Genomic DNA, 21,614 nt, shown 5'->3' with positions numbered 1-21,614 from the left:
ATGCAGAGACTTCTTTCTGTAGGGCGAGGTCCCAAAGTGAGGACTTTGCATTCTCTAGGTCAGGGATTAGCAGGGTTTTTTTTTGCAAATGACCCAACAGCAAATATGTGCGGCTTTGCCGGCCCTATGGTCTCTGTTGCAGCGACTCAACTCTGCTGGGTGGCATCGAAGTCATGGTTGGTAGAACATCATTGACCCAAACCGGCAGCTGGGAGGATTGGTCCTAAGGGCTCCTGTCTACCCACCCCAGCTCTAGGGAAATCTTCGAAGCAGGTAGCACCCCTGAACTGGCTTGCAGTTTGGGGAGCAGGGGCTTTGGTGAGAGAGGATGGTGAGGGGAGGATGGGACACAGAGGAGGGACATGGGAGGATAGAGGGCCCAGGTATAGGACTGGGGGCACAAGGTCACCCTCTGACCTCCATGCCCTTTCTGTCTCTTCCAGGTTCCCCGTACTATTACAGCGCTGCCGCCCGAGGAGCCGCGCCGCCTGCCGCTGCCACTGCCTACGACCGCCACTGACCCTCGGAGCCAGGCGGGTGCCAAGCACTTAAAACACATATCACTGAGGGCGATAGCCTCCCAGTCCCTCTGACGACAGCAAGAGGGGTCCAACGAGACCATCCCCCAGGCATCCCCAACTCGCTGAAATTCCCTCCCCCCTTTTCCTGCCAGGGACTCTGGGGTTCTATGGTAGGGCTGTTGGACTTCTAGACACATCTGTTTCTAAGAGTCAATCGAGCTTCTCCCAGTGGCAGCTGGGTCTCTGCAGTCAACTGCAGCTGCAGCCCCAGCCCTTCCTGCCAGCCCCCAGCTATCTGACCACCCACCTGTCTTCCCCGCCCCAGGCCTGGGAAAGACAGCTTGCTTTGGTTGCTTCAACAGCACCCATGTAAATACCTTCCTGCTTTTTGGTGGGCCCTAAGGTCCAAAGAAGCAGACTGCCCACGTATCACGCATCCTGCACTCCCGATGCATCCCAGAACATCTGAGACCTGTGTGCAGAGCTCCCCCTCTGCCCTGGGGCCCCCATAGGTGGGCTTGAAGCTGTCCTTGAGACAGGATGCCCACCTCGGGGCCCCAGCCTCCTGCTCATTATTACTTCTTTAATGTTTTGACCTGGAGTATCACAGGGCTGGTTATGCTTCAAGCTCCCCCCACCTGACCCTGCCACCTGACCAGACCCTTCCCCAGGAGAAACACATTTTGGGGAGATATCCTGGCTTCCCACCTCCATTTCCCTGGGCTCAATGCAGTGCAAGCAGCTCTTTTCTGCATCAAAGGATTCAAAGAGAACTTTCTGGGAAATTCCTCAGCCACTGTTCTAAAGTAAGATGTCGTCCAAGGTGTTGATTGCATCATGGACTTTGAACATTAGGGCTGAATGAGATCCAGGAGACCACAGTCTAAGGCAGGACCCAAGGCTCTCCTGACTCCTCAGCCTTGGAACCACTGAACTGAACTGGGATGTGTTTCACGGAGGCGTGCCCAGGCTCAGATCACTCTGGACATCCACACGGACACTTTCCCAAACCTCAGCACCCTAGAAGCGGACTCTGTCATGTAGACAATGAGTAACAAAAAGGACTATCCCTGCACTGAAGACCACAGACACCTCCAACAATCAGCCCGGACTTCCTGAGCAGCCTTTTCCTTGTGGAGCCTACTAGCACATGGCTGGGAAGGGAAGTGTAGGTGGGCCTGACTCCCACAGTGGGTATCTACCTGTTGACACAAGGGGGTGAGATGGTCAGGGCTGTGGCTTAGGGAGCTTAGAGAACTCCCTGTGAGCTAGAGTGGTCAGGAGAAATCACCTGGGAAGATATGGGGACAGAGGAAGGCCCGCTGGCAGAGAAGGACAGACAGGCATGAGGAGCTGATGTGTGAACCGGGAGTGGTGCTGGATGGGGTACTGAGGGCCACCATCTCTCTGCCCGTGGCCTCAATTCCTAGCATGATCTCTTGCCAGGTCAAGATGGCCAGGTGGGGACTCCCTCTGAAACTGGACTGACCTACAGCGATGACAATGGACTTCGCCATTTCATCTAACAGTGTCCCCAATGTCTGTCTGTCGCCAGGCTGGCAGAGAGCTGGGGCTGAGCGAACCCACACCACCCGAGGTTACCAGGCCTGAGAAGTCTTGTCCTGGCCATGCCTCTGTCTTGCTACGGCACCTCAGACAAGACCCCGCACCTTGCTGAGCCATGACAGGGGTCACTGACAGCTCTCTCCTTCCCTTCCTCTCTGGTCTATGACAGGGTCATCTGAGCAAGCATATAGGAGTGGAAACCTCAGTCCTCAGAATATTTGAACCAAATAGGAAACAAGACACCCAAAGGGGTAGGAATCAGCCTTGAAGAAGACCTAATCCATTTCCCCTTGGGAAACCGAGACCCGGTGAGGAAGCCTAGGACCATCCAGAGAGAAAATAGCATACTCCACCGCTTCTCACCACCAAGCGTTTGTCACCCAACACCTCTATAAGGTGGTGGGAGAGAAGGGGAAACTGAGGCAGAAGCAGGTCTGAGATTCCTGACCCCTAGCACACCCTTGGGGGGGGGTGTGGGACAGGAGGAAGCAGGAGATGGTTCTGGGCCCACTGCCTGTTAGAATTGCCAAAGGAGTCCAGTCACCAAGGCCCGAGAAGTAACCAACTGGAGCCAGTAAGCTCACAGTGGTGCACCTGCCCCAGTACCTGCTGCACAAAGAAGGAGGTAGCAGGGGCAAGAGAACACCTCCCGGAGCCAGAAAGAACCAGCTCCAGCCTCCACATGCCAGGCAAGGCGGGAGAAGGTATGTTACCTAGCTCCTTGGCCCTCCCCCTACCTTCCACAGGAGGTGCTGGGCTCATGGTCTCTTACACCCATATTTTTGGATTCCGGTCCCTCCTTGTGGTCTGAGGCTGCAAGGAGGCCAGCCTTCCTGGTCCCACTGTATGCCTTTGAGCCATCCTGTTCCTCTTCTTGTCCTGGGATGAGCTTCCTCCATGCCCTTCCTTTCTCCCATGAAGCTCTGCTGGCCCTCAGTTTTGGATTTATTAGATGACCCACTGATTCCTGGGTTGCCAGGCACAAGCACAAGAGTACATGAATGCACATGTATGTTCTCACACATGTACCTGCCCTCCAACTCCGAGTTCCCACGCTGCCCTGTGGAGCTGCCTGGGAGCTTGGAGAGGAGACATCCAAGGGATACACACCGCTGAGTAGATGCCAGAGAATTCTGAATGGAAAGCACAAGGACAGGACTTTCACCAGCATAGAGGCAGGAGGCCTGGGACATCCTCTGCAGGCCTTCAGCCCCACATTCTAGACCTGACTTTTTGAAAAGGACATTGTGAATTTTATGAAAAGTGTTCATACTATGAGTCTGGCTCCAACCTAGAAAAATGTGTTGACATATCAAACCCAACATCCCTTTCCCAAGGCACCTTAGGGTTAGCCCTTTCATAAGTGACATTTGTATGGTGCTTTGCACTTCTTGACCATCCCACGTGGCAAAGATCACAATGCCCATTTCACAGATGGAAAAATTGAGATTTGGGCTTCAGATGGCAAAATAGAGGTTAAAGTGAATTCTCAGATGTCTAGGCCCCATTCTCTCTCCATAGAATTGTACTCTTGTCATGGAAGTTTATGGCCTAGAGACACCCTTCAAGCCCCTAGAAACCTCCCAGATGAACAAGGAAAGAAAAAGCAGGGAGCCAGAGGCTGGCCCGGCAAAGGGACCTTGGGGTTGGTCGCTTCGCTGGTCTAATTTGATTCCCATTAACACTGAAACCTGGCAAAGTTTTTGCCCAGAGTCATACCAACACTTCTGAGGTTTCACCCAGGCACCTTTCCTACTGTGCCCCAAGGCTCAAGAGGAGGGGGAGCTTGCCCAAGGCCACACTGCGATCCTGATAGCCTGCATGAGGGCAGGCTCTGCCTGCTGGGGCCCAGGGCTCCAGTACCATGATGTGGTCCCCACACCAAGGCCACAGGGGTACCTGCAGGCCTAAGAAACACAGATCAGTCTCTAGGATGCTGAGCTAACTGCTTCCAGGCCAGGTGGGTGGAGCAAAAGAGAGCATGGTGGTGGAATCCCAGACACCTAAAGAGTGCTCCCCACCCATGGCAATGGGTAAAAGCTTTTAAAATGCTCTGTCAGTTAAAACAGTATGTCTGTGGGCCAAATTGGACCCCCTGGCCACAAGCTTGTGACCCCTGCTCTTTGACCAATGCTCCCTTTCTTCTTTACCTCCTTGGCCTCCTTTACAAGTTTGGGGGCATGGGAGCCCAGTGAGATGAAAAATGAGTTTCAGGTTGTCTCGCAAGTCAGTAGCAGAAAGAGGCACTGCAAGTCTCTGCCCCCTCCTTAATGCTAGGCTCTTGCAAACTGGGCTCTGAAGATGGGTGGGATAGAACATCTGAGATTGGTGGGGGCCATGTGCAAGGGACTCTTCATGACTTTGAGGGGAGGTTGGTGCTGCTGGGGTCTTTCATGTGTATGGGGCAGAGTCCCACATGTGGCCACAGGGCACTGAGGGGTGAAATCCCTTTATGAGAAGTCATATCCCAGAGTGACTGCCTGGCCTTTGGCAGCCCCTGACTAGCCACTGGCTCTGGATGACATTTCAGCTAGAATTTATCTCCAAGTCACGGGGAGCAAATCTTAAAGACAAACCAAGCACTACTGACAGGTAGCTGAATACAGAAATGCCTGAGACATAGCTGCCCTGGATGATAGAGAAAAATCCAGGCCCCCACACCAGACCCACTCTGGAGTGGGCAGATCCCACGGGCTCTGGGCTAAACCAGCTCCCAGGGCCCTGCGAGGAGCCCTGGTCTTGACACCCATCCTGCAGTCTGCCTCAGATGGTTTCCAGGCACGCACACCAATGGTCCCGGTGAACTGATTGCTTTAGTTCTTCTGGCCTCAGAGAGGCCCAAGGCAAGTGCATTTCTTAAAAGGTAACAAAATCCATTATTGGAAAGTTGGACAGTCAGGCCATGACTCCCAACCTGCAGTCTGCCCCACCTCCCGGCAGCCCCTTCAACCTCTTGTCCCCTGCCATCCTGTTCCCCAGGATTCCCTCTTGCATATTCATGGTGGAGCCACAGTGTCGATCCACACTTCCCCACTGTCAGCTCCCAGCTGCACCTCCAGAGTGGCGGCCAGGTCCTGAGGGGCGGCTGCAGAGCGCTGGAGGCCAGTCCCTGGTGGCCTGCTCTCCTGAGAGGGACTGAGATTCTCAGGCTGGCCTGCTGGCTGGAGCAGGCAGGTGTTCTTTAATTCACTGTAATTTCTCAGCACTGGGGGCCCATTCCTGGACCCCCTCATCACCAAGCCCCCTGCCCCCCCCAAAATCAAAGGAGACCTCAGTGTCACATCCCTGCCATTCTAGACTTTCAGTCCTCGTGTTCCCAGGAGTCCTGTTTAATCTATCTCTGAGTTGGGGGTAAAGATAACCACCTTAAGTAAGCCTAGATAGTCTTCATCCCACATCTTAGCCCCCCAAGGGGCACAAGGAGAAATTGTAGCTGTTTTTTTATACTAAGGGAATCGCAATGAATTCTAAAGTGGAGTTGGTCTCAGGTAGAGCGCAGGCAGCAATTACACCCCTCGGGTTTGGGCAGTTGTGAGTGTGTCACAGGGAGGGAAGCATGCAAAACAGCAGGGAAGGGATGACTTGGAGGTGACATGCCCCTCCTTCCTGGCTGAAGGAGGCCAACCTGCAGTCTCACCCATGGCTCACCCAATCCTGCAGCTCTGGCTGCCAGGCCACCCTTATCCCCCAAATCACCATGTGTGTGGCCACATCCCCCATCTTCTCCAAAAGCACCATTAGGAACAAGTGATTTTGGATGATGGACTTTTGATTTACAAACGGTGCATTTTCCCTGAAGTGGAACAGAAAGGAAACCATTTGATGGCTCCCTTATTTTCAAGCATGAATACATTTTAATGAAACTATTTTATTGTATTTGAGGAAATGGAGAGTTGAACATTCCAACCAATCAATAGCCAATTAATTGCCATAAAGCTAAAAAAGAAAATAAATAAATCCCGAGTCCATTTTAAACGCCCCGCAAAGCTCAGAGCTGTGGAGTCTGGCCTTCCCCTCTGCACGCGTGTGCACACGCCCCTACACCTCAGACATACTTGAAACTCAGAGAAAGCGCTGAGTCTCCTCTTGCCAGTTCTTGCCTGCTCTTCTTGCCTTTGGTCACAGGTGAGCAGACCTGGCAGCAGCCAGTCCCGGGGCTCGGGGGAAACAGGCCTGTGTTGGGCAGATCTGCCCTCACGGTGTGGGGGAGAAGGCAGTGAGGACCCCCCACTTCCCCGTCTAAGCTTCTGGGCCTCTCCAGGCGGAGGGTGGAAATCTGACTCGGGTTTTGCCCTGACTCTTGCTGGAAGATGCTGCCCTGGTTTTTCACCCTCTAGTGGCCTTTGGACTTTGAGTATTTGTAGAAATGCAGATTACATTACAAATGGAACTCTGCCAGGAAGACACTTGGATTTTGCTTTTCATTCTTTGAGACAATTGACTTTGTCTTAGGAACCGACCTTCCAGAATCAAAGAAATACATATCTACTGTATCCGCCAAAGTTTGTGATGCCTGCATAGACGCTTACTTGTAAAAAAAAAAAGTACAAAAAAAAAAAAAACAACAAAAAAAGAAACCACAATTGAATTGCCTTTGAAAGTGGGAGATGCTCTGTCTCCAACAGTTTGGAAAAAAAATGCTTCTTAAAAATGTGTATGTTTTGTATTCTTTTTTTCTAGTAGAAAATAACTGACTTGAAATATTGGTGGTTTTTTTTTTTCTTAGTGACGTGTGTTGCTTTTGTGTGTAATAATATTTGAATGTAATTACAGCAGTGCCAATTTGCCAAAGATGTTGGACATATTTTTCTTTCTTTCTTTCTTTCTTTTTTTTTTTTTTTTTTGGGAGGAGGGCAAGGGCTGGGGGTGGGACTTGGGAGAAAACAGGGGTGGGATTTTGGTTTAATTTTTTATCTTTTTTTTTTGGTCAAACCTGGAATTTGTGGTTTTATTCTAAGTTAAATGGTTGACTGCAACACTTTTATTTTAGATTAGTTGGAGAAACTTGCAATAAGATTGGCGTAGTTTCAATATCTGTGTGTCTTTTCATGAGTGACTGTTACTTGTGAAGAATTGATTTTATGTAACCTTTATGTGAGATAATTATTTGTAAATATTTGCCATAATTTTATTGGTTCCTAAAATAAAAGTAATTTTTTAAGTTCAGAAAAGAATTTGATCTCCTTTGTTTGCACAACTTCATAGATGGGCTTTGGCAATTTTGACAAAACCACTTAGGCTTCAGGGAATTTTATTGACTCTCCTCCTGGGACCAAAACAAATCCATGCTTTTCATCCTTCACCGTGCAGTTGACCCCTTTCACCTGATTTTGGTGGCGACCATGATGTAGTATACACAGATATTGACTTACAATGCATTACACCAGAAACCTACATAATATTATAAATCCATGTTACGTCAAAAAAAAAGTGAAGCAAACAAATTAAAAAGTCTAAGCAGAAAAACAGATATTTAAGAGTTTGAAATTTCAGGATAAAAATATTAAAATTAACATCTGTACTATTTTAAATCCTTGTAGAAAAATAAAATTCTAAGTGTGAATAAATTTTATCATTATAGGCATTTAGAATTTTTACAAATATTAAATATTTGTATTGGGGACAAAAAAAATCCATGCAACTGAAAAGGTGTACTGTCCTCGGAATGGAATGGGGCCCTAGCAAGGGGAGGGGTGGGGGTCAGGGGAGAGGAGTGAGGAGAGAATGGGGTGAGACAGGTGGGGGGGCAGAGTCCCTGACCTCAGGCAGACTGCCAGCTCTCCATGGGGTGGAGTAGCGTCTGAGCCCCACCCTGGGCCTGAATGCTGGCACAGACACAGATACTGGCTATGGCACCTTGGCTGAGTTCTATAACCTCACCTTTATTAGCTCCAAAATAGTAACGCCCACATCTTTCATTCATTTAACAAATAGTGGTTGAGCATCTAATCTGTCCTCAGCACTGGGGACGCAGCAGTGAACAGGGCTAACGCAGACCCTGCCTATATGAAGTTTTCAATCTAGTGGGTTCTCATGAGGATTACACTAACACACGTCAACTGCGTGCTGGGTAACGGCATAGGCATGCTCTTAACCTTGATCCAGGCTGCATCACAAAACTGCCTGGAATCTGAATGTCTGGGTGCCACCCACATGTCTCTCACCTGCAGACAGAGCCCAGGAGACCTTGTCTTTGGGATCCAAAGTCATGTTTTTTTGGCCAGAGTCCAACAATCCATCATCTTTCTGTGGGAGATGCCCTGTCCCTCTGCCTTTAGAACTGCACATTTTGGCTGCATGGAGCCCAGAGGTGGCTCTCCATCAGGGGGCAGGGCAGCTGCAGACCAGAACCCTGCCCCTGCTGGGTGGTGTCAGTCTGCAAGGGCAGACGGGGACCGCTGCGCCCCTTGGCACAGTGTGTGCAATGCAGTAATTGCCAGAGATGAAGTGGGCGAGTGACCGCGTGGGGGCCATGGGCTGTGACTCATTCATATTTAATAAAGCTGGCTGTGCGGCCTCCATTCATTTTGGCAATGGATGGTGAGGAAGGTGATTCCTGAGGGAGAGAAAGAGGCGGTGGTGGCAGACCACTGGTCCAGCTCTTTCTTCCCAATGCTCATGACTTAAAGGCACAAACTTCAAAGAGGAGAGGCAGCATTTGAAACTGGAAATGGAACCCCAAACTTACAGGAACTGGCAAGGCTGGGCAGGCATTTCCTTCTCTGATGCCTGGTTCTTCCTGGCTAGAGGCCTCAGGCCTGCCGACCTTGGAAGTGGGGTGCCAGAATCTGCAGTAAATAGGGTATGTGCAGGCTTGCCCCTATACATGTTACAGGGCAGGGAGAGGGGCACCCCAGACCCCGCAAACCTGCCTGCTCTAAATAGGGTCTGCCATCTGCCACATCAACACAAAACATATGAGACTTTAATGAAAAGGAACTTTAATACAATTAGTAAACGATACAGGAAAGGCAAAGAATATAGTTTCTAAATCAAGTACCCAAAGTTACCCGTCCCCTTGTGGGCAAAATTCCACCTAAATGGAATTGGCCCAGAGCAAGGCCCCAAAGCCTGCTACAAGTCTAAAGCATCTTCCAGTGGGGACCCACAGAAAAGGATCAGAAACAACCACACAAGTCTGGAAGGAAAAGAGCAAAATCAAAATCAAGATAAAAGCTGCCATTGTCACCTCTCCACAGGTCTCTCGCCCACATCTGTGTCACCAAGTCCGTGATCAAAATGCAAGTGCAGTTTCTTCACGGGTCTCTCTGCTCCATGTGCCTCCTCCAGGTCTCCTTCTGGCTCCATCCTGCTTCCTTCCTTCCTCCAACCCATCTCCAGCTTCTTCTCTTCTCTTTAGCTCCACCCTCTTTTGGGTGGGGTGGGGAACCCGAACCTCCCTGCTTCCTGGGGACAACCCTGTTACACACACACAGTGGAATAAGGGCCAAGAACAAGGCCTCTAGCAAGGAGGATGGAAATACCCATGCAGCTTGGGTAGCCTCAGCAGCCTCTGCCTTCAGTGACTGTCACCTCACAGAGCGAAGCAGGCTGCCGGGGGTTTGTTCATTGTTCAAGTGCCCATAGGAGCCAGGCCCCAAGCTAGGGGCTGCTGCCAAGTGACCTATGGAGGGTGGGCTGCTCCAGAGCTGTGAGAAAGCCAGAGGGATAAGGGCTCCAAGAGCTTGGCTAAAATCTCAGTTCTAGCTCTCGATGGTCAATCTGCTGCTCTAAGCCTTCCCTTACTTCTCAGAACCTTAGTTCCATTGGTTCCATGGGATATTTACTTTGAGGGTTTTGTGAGGGACACAGTTATGTATTGGGTGAAAAATTTTCCAAATGACAAATGTAAGTTGTGCTAAGATGTTTTCTCAGCTGTAAAAAGAAATCAAACTCTACTCGGCACCTCTTCTGAACCAGGCTCAGTGCAGTTGCAGGGGGGGTGGTGCTGACTCTTTCCATCCTCCCCCAAATTCATGTGCTGAAAAGTAACTCCCAGTAGGAGGTGGGGCTTTTGCAGGTGGCTAGGTCTTAAGTATGTAGCTCTCATGACCAGATTAGCGCCGTGAAAAAATACCAAAATTACCACTGCGAGGCTCTCATCCCTTCTCCCTTATAAGGACATGAGACCTAGGTCTTCACCAGGCACTGAATCTGCCAGTTTCCTGATTTTGGATTTTGCAGCATCTAGAACTGTGGGAATAAATGTTTGTTGTTTAAGCCCCCCAGTCTATGGTATTTTTGTTACGGCAGCCTGAGCAGATCAAGAGAAGGGTGGACTGCAGAAATGAACCAACAGGGACCCTGCAGTCTGGGGCAGGTGATGTGTGTGTGTTTTAATTCCACATGATCAGAGCCACCTATGGGTGGGTCAGGCCAGGAGGGAAGCAGACAAGGCTCAGAGAGAGGATTCCATTAGTTGGGGCAGGGGTGATCAGAGAAGGCTTCTTGGAAGAGATGGCCTTTTAGCAGATCCTTGAGTGTTGGGCACGATTCCAACAGGATATCTTAGAGAAAGTAGAAAGAAAAGGCATTCCAGGTAGAGGGAAGAGTGTGTAACAAGTCCCAGGGGTTAGGAAAAAATTGTGTTGTGAAATCTTTAGCCCTTGGAGTTAATGAGGTACTGTGGTCTTTTCCCCAAGCCTGCCTTTACAGGTTCTGTGGGGGCCACTGGCTCAAAGGTAAGTGCTAACCTGGGCTCTGGGGCAAAGGTGAAGGTTAGCCTGGACTCAGGTCATTCCCTGATAGCTTGAGTTGCCCAAGGTGAAAGAGCATGCAGAGCACAAGCAGAGGCTGCAGACCCTGCCTAGAGGCTGCCAAGAGGGTGGGAGCAGATGGACTTCCAGCCCTGCAGAGCTAGCCGCCTCTGGGTGTCCTATCTAGCTGTGCAGTGATGGGGGAAGGGGTTCCTCTGGCTGCCTTTGCTCTGCTGCACCCTCTGCAGCAGCTGTCTACACAGCCTGAGGGGAAGTGGGCATTATCACTGGTAGCAAATCAAGGGGAGGCCCCCACTGCAGGAGACACAGACTCTGAGTTTGGACCATTGGGGATTAGCACCCCAGTGATCTTATTTCTTTTGCTAATCTGCATGTCCTGATTTTTCTTTAATGAATATGTATAATATATAATTTTAAAATAACTTAAAAACTCACATTGCTATCTTGGCTTGTTCTAAGCAGCAGACTGATGGGAGCCTTTGTTTGCAAGCCTCACGGGTCCTGGGGGCATTTCCTGGGGAGCCACCTGTATTAGTTAGCTAGAGCTGCCATAACAATGGACCCATCGACTGGCTTAAACAACAGCCTGTTTCTTCACAATTCTGCAAGCGAAAAGTCCAAGATCAAGGTGGCAGCAAGGTAGGTTTCTTCTGGGGCCTCTGTCCTTGGCTTGCAAATGGCTCTTCTCTCCCGATGTCTTCACATGGACTTTCCTCTGTACTTGTCTGTGTCCTAATCTGCTCTTAGAAGGATACCAGTCTGATTGAATTAGGGTGCCCTTAATGACCTCATTGTAACTTAATTACCTCTTTAAAGATCCTGTCTCCAAAATACAGTCACACATGAATGGGGGTGGGGGGTGGGGGGGAGGACACAATTCAGTCCACATATCACCTGAGAAAAAAGAGACCCCTAGACTCAAGCCCAACTTGGATCTTCCCTTCACACATCAACTCCTCCTTGGCATGTTCAATTCTGCCTTTGCCCAGGGATGTCTGCCCCTGTTATAGGGCAGCCCCGATATTGAACGGGTTGCCTGGCTGTGGGTCCTCACCTGCGCGCTTACAAGGGACTTATGAATACTCCACTACAGGCACACACAAAAGGTTAATAAAAGGTTTATTTACAAGGGAAAGGGAATTGAGGAAATGTACAACTCAGGGAGAAAATAGGGAAATAAAGTCTTAAATGTGTCCTACCCGATCCACCGACCTGGAAACCCAAAAAGCACTCTCCGAGCTGGCTGGACCCTGCGAGCTGGCAGAGAGTCAAAATGGGGGACCCCTCCAAAGCCCACGTGTCTGGCTTTATCCCAACCTGGCTGCTTAACCCCACCCTCAGGTCCCAGCCACCTTCCCTTTGGTGGTGATGGGATTTGGAGTTCCCAGTGTCTTTGGCTTTGGCCTGGGGTGGGGGTGGAGTCCACAAAGCCTGTATGGAATTAGCTTTAGGACATCCTTTTTCCCCTAACACCCCTGTCATCCAAGCTCTTACCTACCCACTCAAGAGTCCCAGATCTCAGCTCCTCATGGAGACCCCAGCAAGATCCTTGCGTCATATTTTCCATGAAAATAAATCCCCAATGGCTTGAACAGTTACTTTAAAAAAAAATTTAAATAAAGCTAGTGGGGTTAGAAGTGACTATATCTCAAACCTCCATATGAAACATGACTTTAAAGCTTAAAAAGAAGGGAAATTATCAAAGGAAATATTTGACTGCTTACGTTTGTTTTCTCTTCCATGTACAAAAAAAGATTTAACAAGGTGCAAAAGCCAATGACTTGGAAAACTAAATCTAGGAAATGTGAAGAGGTACAAGCCCTTAATGGATGAGAAGTTTGTATATAATTATGTAAAATATGCTACCATTCCTGTTAGAGAAATGGGTAAAGAACTTGCACAGATCACTCACAAATGAAGACAACACAGAATGTCCAGTCCAAGATTAAAAGCAACATAATTCAACCTCACCAACATCTTTTTCTTAATATCCAGTTCTGGCAAGGTGCAGGGAAATGCATACTCCTCTGTGTTGACGCTGAGCTGACAATACGAGACCAGAGCTGCCTGGGTGCTGGCCCCCGCCACACCTGGGCCAGCAGTTTCTCGAGGTGCCGAGTGGGGATCGGCACTCGGGCCTGCCCACTCCCTGGTCTGTGGTTTTCCACAAGGCTGCTGCCTGCAGTCTGGGATGACTTACAGTCCAGGTCAAGTGGGATAGATGGCGTTTCAAGCCCATCTGTGTCATCTGGAAGGGCACGTAAGCAGCAGAGTTTCCCACATTATCCACAAACATGTGTAAATATCACGACGGCTCATAATGTAACTAAGAAAATCACTTCCCGTTGTTTCCCCTTCAATGATATTTTCTGCTTGGCTGAGTTTGCTTAGCTCACTGGAAAGGCCAACTCATCAGTTCTTGTTGTTAATCAAGAGCAGTAATTGTCCGAGTTCAAAGCCTCCTGACTTAGACTCTGCTGAATAGGATAACAAGTTCCAAAAATGCTAAGTAGTAGTTTCTATAAATGGACTTTTTTAATAAGGAAGGCCCCTGAAGAGGTTTTAGAAAGAAAACATCTCTGTAAAGTGGAATTAAAACATTGTACGTACTTTATAGTGCACGACAGCGAACTCCTAGAAGTTCTAAAAGGTCTTAAAGCATGCACTGTGTGGGTGCAGACTTGTTTCCTCATTTTCCATGCAACTTGTGTATCAGTAAAGGCAATGCCTGCTGATGTAACAAACATACCCTATAACTTCAATGTCTTACAGTTTAAGTCCAATTTTTTGCCCATATCAATGTTAAATGTGGGCATTCCTAGTAGGCAGACAGCCTTTCATGAGGAGACTCAGGGATTCAGTTTCCTTTTATCTTTTGGATCTGGTCATCAGCAGCCTAACTCCCTGTCCACTCTGCTCTTTTGCCCTGTTTCCAAGTACAAGGCTCATTGGGTTGAGTTGTGAGAGGGGAGTGGGGGAAAGAACAGGAAAAACGGAGGCAGATACAGGAACTGTGGGCAGGAGTCAGGGTCAGGAGGGAAGTGATGGTAAAGGGAAAGAGATCTGAAGATGTAATAAAAGTCTCAAACTAGTTGATATTATGTTAATCAAGATTATCCTGGTGGGCCTGACCTAACCTGAAAAGCCAATGCTCTCCTTTTGGCCTTGAAAAAGCAGTGTCATGTTGTGGAAAGAGCCGTGTGTCAGGGGATTATGGGAAGCTTCTGGGAGCTTAGGGGTCAGTTCTATAAACACAAATTCTGTCAACAACCAGACAACCTGAGTTTTAAGGGAGACTGCAGTCTCAACCGACACTTTGATTTCAGTGAAATTCTGAGAGGATCCAGCCAAGTCATGAGCAAATTCCTGACCCACAGGAACTATGAGATAATAAATTCATGTTGTTTTAAGCCACTGAGTTTGTAGCAGTTTGCTATGTTGCAATAGAAAACAAAGTTTTTCTGCATGCTGCCAGAGTCACAGAAATTTCCAGTCAGTTGTGGTGTATGAGAAGAAAGTTCTAGCTTTGATTATATGTCTGAGAATGAAGTTTCAAAAAGAAGAGGAGTGATTGTTAAGTTCCAGAATGAAAAGGTTCTAGTAAGAGGAAGTTACTAGAAAGTTCTATAATCTGACCAAGATGTCAATAAAGACATCTGTCACCCCACCAGGGGTGTAGAGTTCTGTGAAGCAGAACTGGAGGGGCAGGGGGCAATTATACCTCAAAGAATTGAGACTCCTTCATAAATTGATTTCACATGCATAATCTCATTTAATCTTTAGCTAACCCTATGAGGTAAGTGCCAATATGACCATTCTATGAGCAAACTAAGCCAGGGGAGCTCACCCCAGCTAGGCAGCTGGTAAAATGTGGAGCTGACTCCAGGCTGTGTGACCCCAGAGTGGGGCCCGCATAAATCTGTACTCTGGCTATGGACTCAGTGCCCCTGCCCAACAGCAGGCAGGCAGTGAAGCCTTGATGAAGATGCCAAGGGGCATCTCATTCTCACTTTCTCATTCTTCATGAGGAAAGCACTCATTTGGATGATACCTTCAGGCAGAGTCCCAGGGCGCTTCTGTCATCAGGTCTTACCTTGGCATTCATTGAAGCAGCTGAAAGGTGAATGCAGAAAAAACAAATTCCAGTGAAAACCAGGAATCAACTAGCATTACTGGGAACTGCTGTCAGGTTCCTCATATTAAAATAAACTGCCAGTAGTTTTCTCCTTCCTTCAGCCAGTAAATACTCTCTTGATCACTGTTGAAGGTGAGTCAGGTGTGGTTCCTGCCCTCGGGGAGCACCTGTCTGATGAGGGGGAGGCCAGCCCATATCAGGACATCCCACCCAGGCACAGAATCTAGCAGGTGTCATGGGACATGCAGAAACCCAGGCAGACATGAAGTGTGGTAATAATAATCGACACCTTTGCTGAGCAGTTAGGATGTGCTGACTCAGGCGCACTCACCACAGCCCCGTGAGGAGGGTCTGCACCTCCCCCAGATGAAGAGACAGGTTCAGAGAAGTCAGCACACCTGTCATTTCTCTCCATTTCCATGGAGTAAGCTGTTTGGGGTGGGGGTGGGGGGCAGCCCGTCGCTGAGATGCTCCAGGAGGAGCGGGGCATGCACCTGACAACACTGTAGAGGCTCATCTGATAGTGGCTAGACTGGGAGGCCTCTAAGGGATAAAATGGTATTTCATTCATTTTTAAACTTTTGCATTAAAAAAATAACATACATATGGTTAAAAAATTCAAACAGAACACAAAATGTAGGCAGTGAGTCTTATTACCAACCCTAAACTTGGGGCTCCCTGTTCTCTTTCCCATGAACATAGTTCTTCTTTCTTATTCTTCCAAAGATAATCCAGCATATATTATATATGTGCATAGATATGTCTGTATATATATATATACACACACACATACATATACACATCTCTTTATTTAAAATGTGTTCAGAGAATCTAGTTTCTTAATAAAATTTCCTTTTGAAAAATTCTGATGTTTTCTTAGCAAAGTTGGAAAGAATAAGGTTTTTTTTTCAAACCATCATTAAGTATTTATTTGACTGCCTGTAACAGAATAGATAGCCTACAAATGACTGAAAAATCCAGGGTAACTAGTGTAAACAAGACAAAAACTTACCTTCTCTCACTTGGATTCTGGTAATTGATATTGTGGCTGATATGGCAACTTTGTTGAAGGAGGATCAGACTCTTTCAGTTGTTCTGGTCCTCCTGAGGCTATGTCCCAAGGTCCCAAGGTCCAAGATGGCAGGTCAGGATTCCAGACAGTGGCACAGAGGAGGCATAAAGAGGACCAGCTGCTCTTGAGTAAGGTTCCAGAAAGCTGGCACCTGAGACTTCCACTTATATCCCCTGACCAGAACTGAAGTACATGGGCACAGCTAGCTGCAAGGGAGAATGGAGGACATGATCTTTATTTGAGTGACCCTATCTGTCTGGGTATAAAATCTATTACTACGGAAAAAAGGAGACAGTGGATATTGGAACGTGAGAAGCAGTTTCTGACACGCTATCATGTCTGCATTTCCTATAGTGCACTGCCTGGTTCACAGCAGAAATCAGTAGAAACTCTTATGATAAAAGAGCCAAGAACATACAAAGGAGAAAGGGAAATCTATTCAACAAATGTTGTTGGTGAAACTGGACAGACACATGTAAAAGAATGAAACTAGATCACTATCTCACACCACACACAAAAATTAACTCAAAATAGATCAAAGACTTGGATGTAAAACCTAAAACCATAAAATACATTAAAAAAAAAACAAAAAACAGGCCTCCCTGGTGGCGCAAGGGGTTAAGCACTGCACTATGGAGCAATCTGCAGCCTCTGCAGCACGAGTTCGATCCCCAGCGGCCAGGGAGATAACTACATGGAGCAGCAGACCTCTCCTGTCTCACCCTCTGCTTCCCCTCAGCAGTGTATTTCAGTCAGTCTGCCTGTTCTGTTCCCCACTCTGTCACTGGTGAATCCTCTCACCCTCCCACATCTCTGGCCTGTACCCCAGCTCTTGTATGCATAAATAAATAAATCTTTAAAAAAAAACAAACAGGCAATGCACTTCATGACATTGGTTTCAATGATGTCTTTGGAAATTCAACTACAATGGTAAGGGAAACAAAAGCAAAACTAAATGGAACCACTTCAAATTAAAAACCTCCTGCACAGGGGAAGAAACTATCAATAAATAAAAAGACACCCCACCAAATGTGAGAAAATTTTTGCACATCATAAACAGACAAGGGACTGATATTCAAAATCTGCAAAGAACTCACACAACTCAGCATGAAGAAAACATATTTCCCAATCAAAAATGGATCAAAGAGCTATATAAACACTTCTCAAAAAAAAAAAAAAAGATACGGATGGTTAAAAGGTACATGAAAAAATGCTTATCATCGCTTATTAGGGAAGCACAAATAAAACCCCAATGAGATACCACTTCAAACTTGTCAGAATGACCCACATCAGAAAAATCAGAAACAAGTGTTGGTGAGGGTATGGAGACAAAGAAACCCTCATACACTGCTGGTGAGATAATAAATTAGTTTAACCTCTATAGAAAAAATATCGCGGTTTCTCAAAACATTAAAAATAGACCTGACATATGATTCAGCAATCCCTCTCCCTTCCACAAGAACACAAAAACACTAATTTAAAGGGATAGGTGCACTCCTATGTTCATTGCAGCAGTATTTACATTAGCCAAGTTATGGAAAAAACTTCAGTGCCCAATGACACTGAGTGGATAAAAAAGATGTGATATATATCATATCTCTCACACATACACACAGCGTCCAGCAATGGAATACTACTCAGCTATAAAGAAAGATGAAATCTTGCCATTTGCAACAACATGGATGGAACTGGAGGGGATTATGCTCAGTGAAATAAGTTGGAAGGAGAAAGACAAATGCCAGAAATTTCTCTCATACATGGGACATAATAGGAACAGATGAAACCAAACAAAACAAACCCTTGAAATCTTATTGCAGAATTGAGGCCACCAGAAGGGAAGTATGTGTTTTGGGGGGAGTACCGAGGGGAGGGAGCCCAGTGGATTAAGATAGAAGATTATTGGGGCTTCGTGGTGGATGTGGTACAATAACATACATTTGTAGAGAGTGAACCTATACCCTTAAAACATATGCAGTGTTTTAAATCAACATTGCTTTAATAAACATGATTCTTAAAAATAATAAAATAAACTTTTTAAAGAAAATTGAAAGTGAATAAAATGCAGAGGGGAGCCTGTTAAGGCCTGCTGTCCACTGTCCAGAAGTTTCCTTCAGTCCCAGGCCAGTGAAGAGTTGTTGGTTCTCCTTTGGCCAGGACGCTAGGCAACTTCCCCAGCAATTCCGAACCTGGGGAGGGTTTAAATGTTCTATCTTGATGAAAAATATGTGGTTTATACACTGTCACAGAACAAATAGAATTGGGATTTATGTTTCACAACTTACATGGTTTGTTTGAGTTTTTTCCATATGTCTTCGACAGTCCTATCAAATTTCTGACAGTTACAATTTTTTTCTTCTTTCCAGGAAGTTGGGGAGAGACAGAGAACAGGTTTTTTCCCCAGATTTTTCAATAAAGCTTGCTTGGGAATATTTGTTTGCAACCTATAGACCTAAATGTGTGTCTCTTATTAAGAGAATATTTGCATGTATGTGTCTGGAGTGGGGTGGGTATATGCTTGTGTGTGTGGTGAGCTGAACTCCAGAGTGTATACATGTGTATGTTAGTTTGGATCTGTTTTTGTGATATGGTAGTGATGATCGTGATAGTGGTAGTGGTAGTGATCATGATAGTGTGTGTGTGTGTGTGTGTGTGTGAGTAATAGGAGCAATTATCCGATTAGATGTTTTTCCAATTCAGATGTCATTAATGCCCAAACCTTTCTCCTTACAATGTCATATACTGATATGCCCTCGGCCTGCCAGCATTTGGGGAGAGTTGAATGATTCTGTGTCCCAAATTTTGCGTGTTTTCAATTAATTCCACATGGGTGTTTGCAAGTGTGACACTTTTATTAAAAAGGTGAAGAAACAACTCACCCCCAATTATTAATCAAGGTATATTCCTTCACTCTGTGCTGCAGCATCTTCATCAGGAAGAGCTGTTAAACATGACATCAATTCTAACAGTTTAACTAATTCCTTTTTCATTATCAAAGCATATTTACAACTTTGGAGTCAGGGCATTGGTGGTGTTTTTTTCTTCCCCCGCTAGAAAATTCATCTGTATCCTAGAATCAGCTTGTAGCTCAATGTAAATTCAGTGTAGAATTTAGTCAGTTATTAAGTGGATTTAAGTGGCTGAACCCTGGTGTAATCTGACCAGCAATGCATGAAGGAAAGAGTTGGAGGTGTAAAAAATGTCAAATAGCTTTCTCAGATGCATTAAACTATTAATAAAGATAAAACGATCTTTATGTTTGGGGTTTAGAACATCTCTTTTATGATATCGAGAAGCCACTTTGATTCACGACTCGTTGGCTTCAAGGTCTGGTGTCATTATTCAGAAGGTGTCAGGAAGAAATCGGAGACAAGCTCCTCAGCAGGGGAAGAGGTGAAAAAAGAAACAGCGTCTAGGACTCAGCTGGGCCAGGCGGGGAGATGTGACAGTGAGGGTGATGTAAAGACTGCTGCCGATGGTGCCCACGCCCTGTGGAGCCCTCTGTGGAGACCTCCGCTTGGTCCTGAGACATCTTTTCCTGTGGTCTTTCTAAGGGAGTCCTGGCCTCCCTGCGAGGGGGGAAAGCATGAGGCATTTGAGGGGAGTAATTTCCACTGTCCCTACTCCCACCAGGTCATCCCTTTTCTCTGGCCTGCTCTGTCCCCCAGGAAGCTGATCTCCATGGACCACATCCCCAAACTTCCTGCCCCTCTGACTTCTGATTGGGTTCGGCCCGTGGGAGGCACCAGTGGAGACTGGAGAAAACAAGAGAGAAAGGTCAGAGGATCCACCCCCCCATTCCTTCCTTGCAAAACCCCAGTTCTGTGGTGGCAGTCCCTCTTCTGAGGCTCCTGCTCTTTCTTCAATGCCTGGTAATAACATTCCCCTTGCCCTCAGGCCTCGCTGCTCTCCTTAACCCTGCACACACATTTGCATATAGCCTCGTCCCTAAACTTTTCCAGGCAGATCCCTTTATATATATATATATATATATATATATATATATATAATTTTTTTTAAGATTTATTTTTGCATGCATACAAGAACCGGGGTACAGGCCAGATGTGCGGGAGGGTGAGAGGATTCACCAGACACAGAGACCCCTTTGAGTGCTCTGGCCATTTGTTCCGGAGACCCTGACTAAATCAAAGGACCCTTCCCAATGGGAACCAGACCCTGACCCATCTGGAGTTACTTGGGGGAAAAACGGGGGATGGTCCTAGGCAGCAGGATGGGGAAAGAGAAGCCTTGGCACAATGCGATCCTTACATGAAGAACACAGGAATGGCTGCTTCTCCATCTGAGGCTTCTCAGGCACCTCGCTGCTTGTGTTCCATCTACAGTAGTTGGTTGGGAAGCTTGCAGGAACCAGGTTCTGTGGAGGCAGGCCCTGTGCTCACAGGCTTTACAGTCCAGTGATGGATGTAAATAGATCCATTGGTCCCGTGTGTTGAGTGCTCTTATAAGAAGCACTTCCGGGGGCTCTGAGATGCACGTGGAAGGGCAGGAGCTAGGTGGAGAGGCCAGGTAGGGGACAACTCCTAGAGGAAGGAACATCTAAATGGGGAACCTGAAGGGTGAGAAAGAAATGTCAGAAAAGTCGCTGGAGGGCGGGCCATGGGGAGAATTGTGTCTGTGGCAGAGGAAACAGCATGTGCAAACCCCAGAGGCGCGTGAGACAGAGCTGGGGCATTTGACAACTGCCAGGGGCCTAGAGACCTGAAGGGCACAAGCATAGGAGGGGCAGGCAGAGGCAAAGCTAGAACTAGCGTGGAGAGTGGTAGAGGCCCCATGCCCACCTCTTCTCCCTCTCCCCAATTCCTACTAAAAGGCTTCATCCTGAGGGCCATGAGAGTTTTCGCAAGGGCACAGATCTAACCAGGTTTACATTTTGAAAAGAGACCTCAGTGTATCAGGTAAAAGTAGAAATGGCTGGAGACCAGTTGGCTCCATCACAGGAGCCAAAGAGAGAGGTCTAGCAAGGGAATGGGGGGAAACAGGCCCATGTGACTTAATCTGAAACCCCCTATTTTCCAGTTGGGACATGACAGAGAAGCCCAGGCCTTGCCCAGGTCACACAGGAAACCATGATCCAGGATCCAGTTTGCCGAAATCAGAAGTGGAGGAGCAACCGGAGACTGGGAGACTTCTGGGAGGAGAACCTCCTGGAGCTGTTTCAGGGACAGGCTCTGAGACCCTGGCCACAAGCATGTCTCCTGGCAGGACTGGGTGGTCTTTGGACCAGAGGGACCCCACCCTGGCAGGACCTGGACCCTGATCTGGGTGTACCCTGGGCACCTCTGCCCAGTGCCAGGAGCTCAGCACAGGTGACTGGTGCTTCCCACTGAAATCATGCGAATATTAAGCTAATCAAAGCCTAGCTTGGGAACGGATGGGGCTGGGAAGGCGGCCCTAACGAGCAGTGTGTCACTCCCTCCACCCTGCGTGTCTAGCGCTGTCCCATTTGTCTGGCTGTAATCTACATTTCAAATGATTACATGGGAAGCTGAAGTGGTAGTGACAAGGATAAACGAAGCTTGTTAAACTAATAGCTGCACTAATGCCCAAATATGTGAACTTCCCGACGCAGGCCGCATCCCAGCCTG

The 21,614-nt window shown here is 47.4% G+C and overlaps 1 protein-coding gene across 1 annotated transcript in view; it reads left to right on the top strand.

Annotated features, from left to right (window-relative positions):
* The window catches only part of PAX5 (paired box 5), a 154,250-nt gene extending 151,798 nt beyond the window's left edge, over positions 1-2,452 (top strand). The window contains exon 10 of the mRNA XM_054689166.1: positions 444-2,452. Coding sequence (XP_054545141.1) covers positions 444-520 — 77 coding nt within the window. The 3' untranslated portion in view covers positions 521-2,452. The remainder of the gene's footprint in view (positions 1-443) is intronic.
* Positions 2,453-21,614: the final 19,162 nt, after the last annotated feature.

The sequence above is a fragment of the Talpa occidentalis genome, unplaced genomic scaffold (genome assembly GCF_014898055.3).
Source record: "Talpa occidentalis isolate TD23 unplaced genomic scaffold, MPIMG_talOcc4v2.1 talOcc4.7, whole genome shotgun sequence".
Classification (NCBI taxonomy): Eukaryota; Metazoa; Chordata; class Mammalia; order Eulipotyphla; family Talpidae; genus Talpa; species Talpa occidentalis.
The sequence above is the reverse complement of the archived record's forward strand: the minus strand, read 5'-3'. Positions and strand labels throughout refer to the sequence as shown.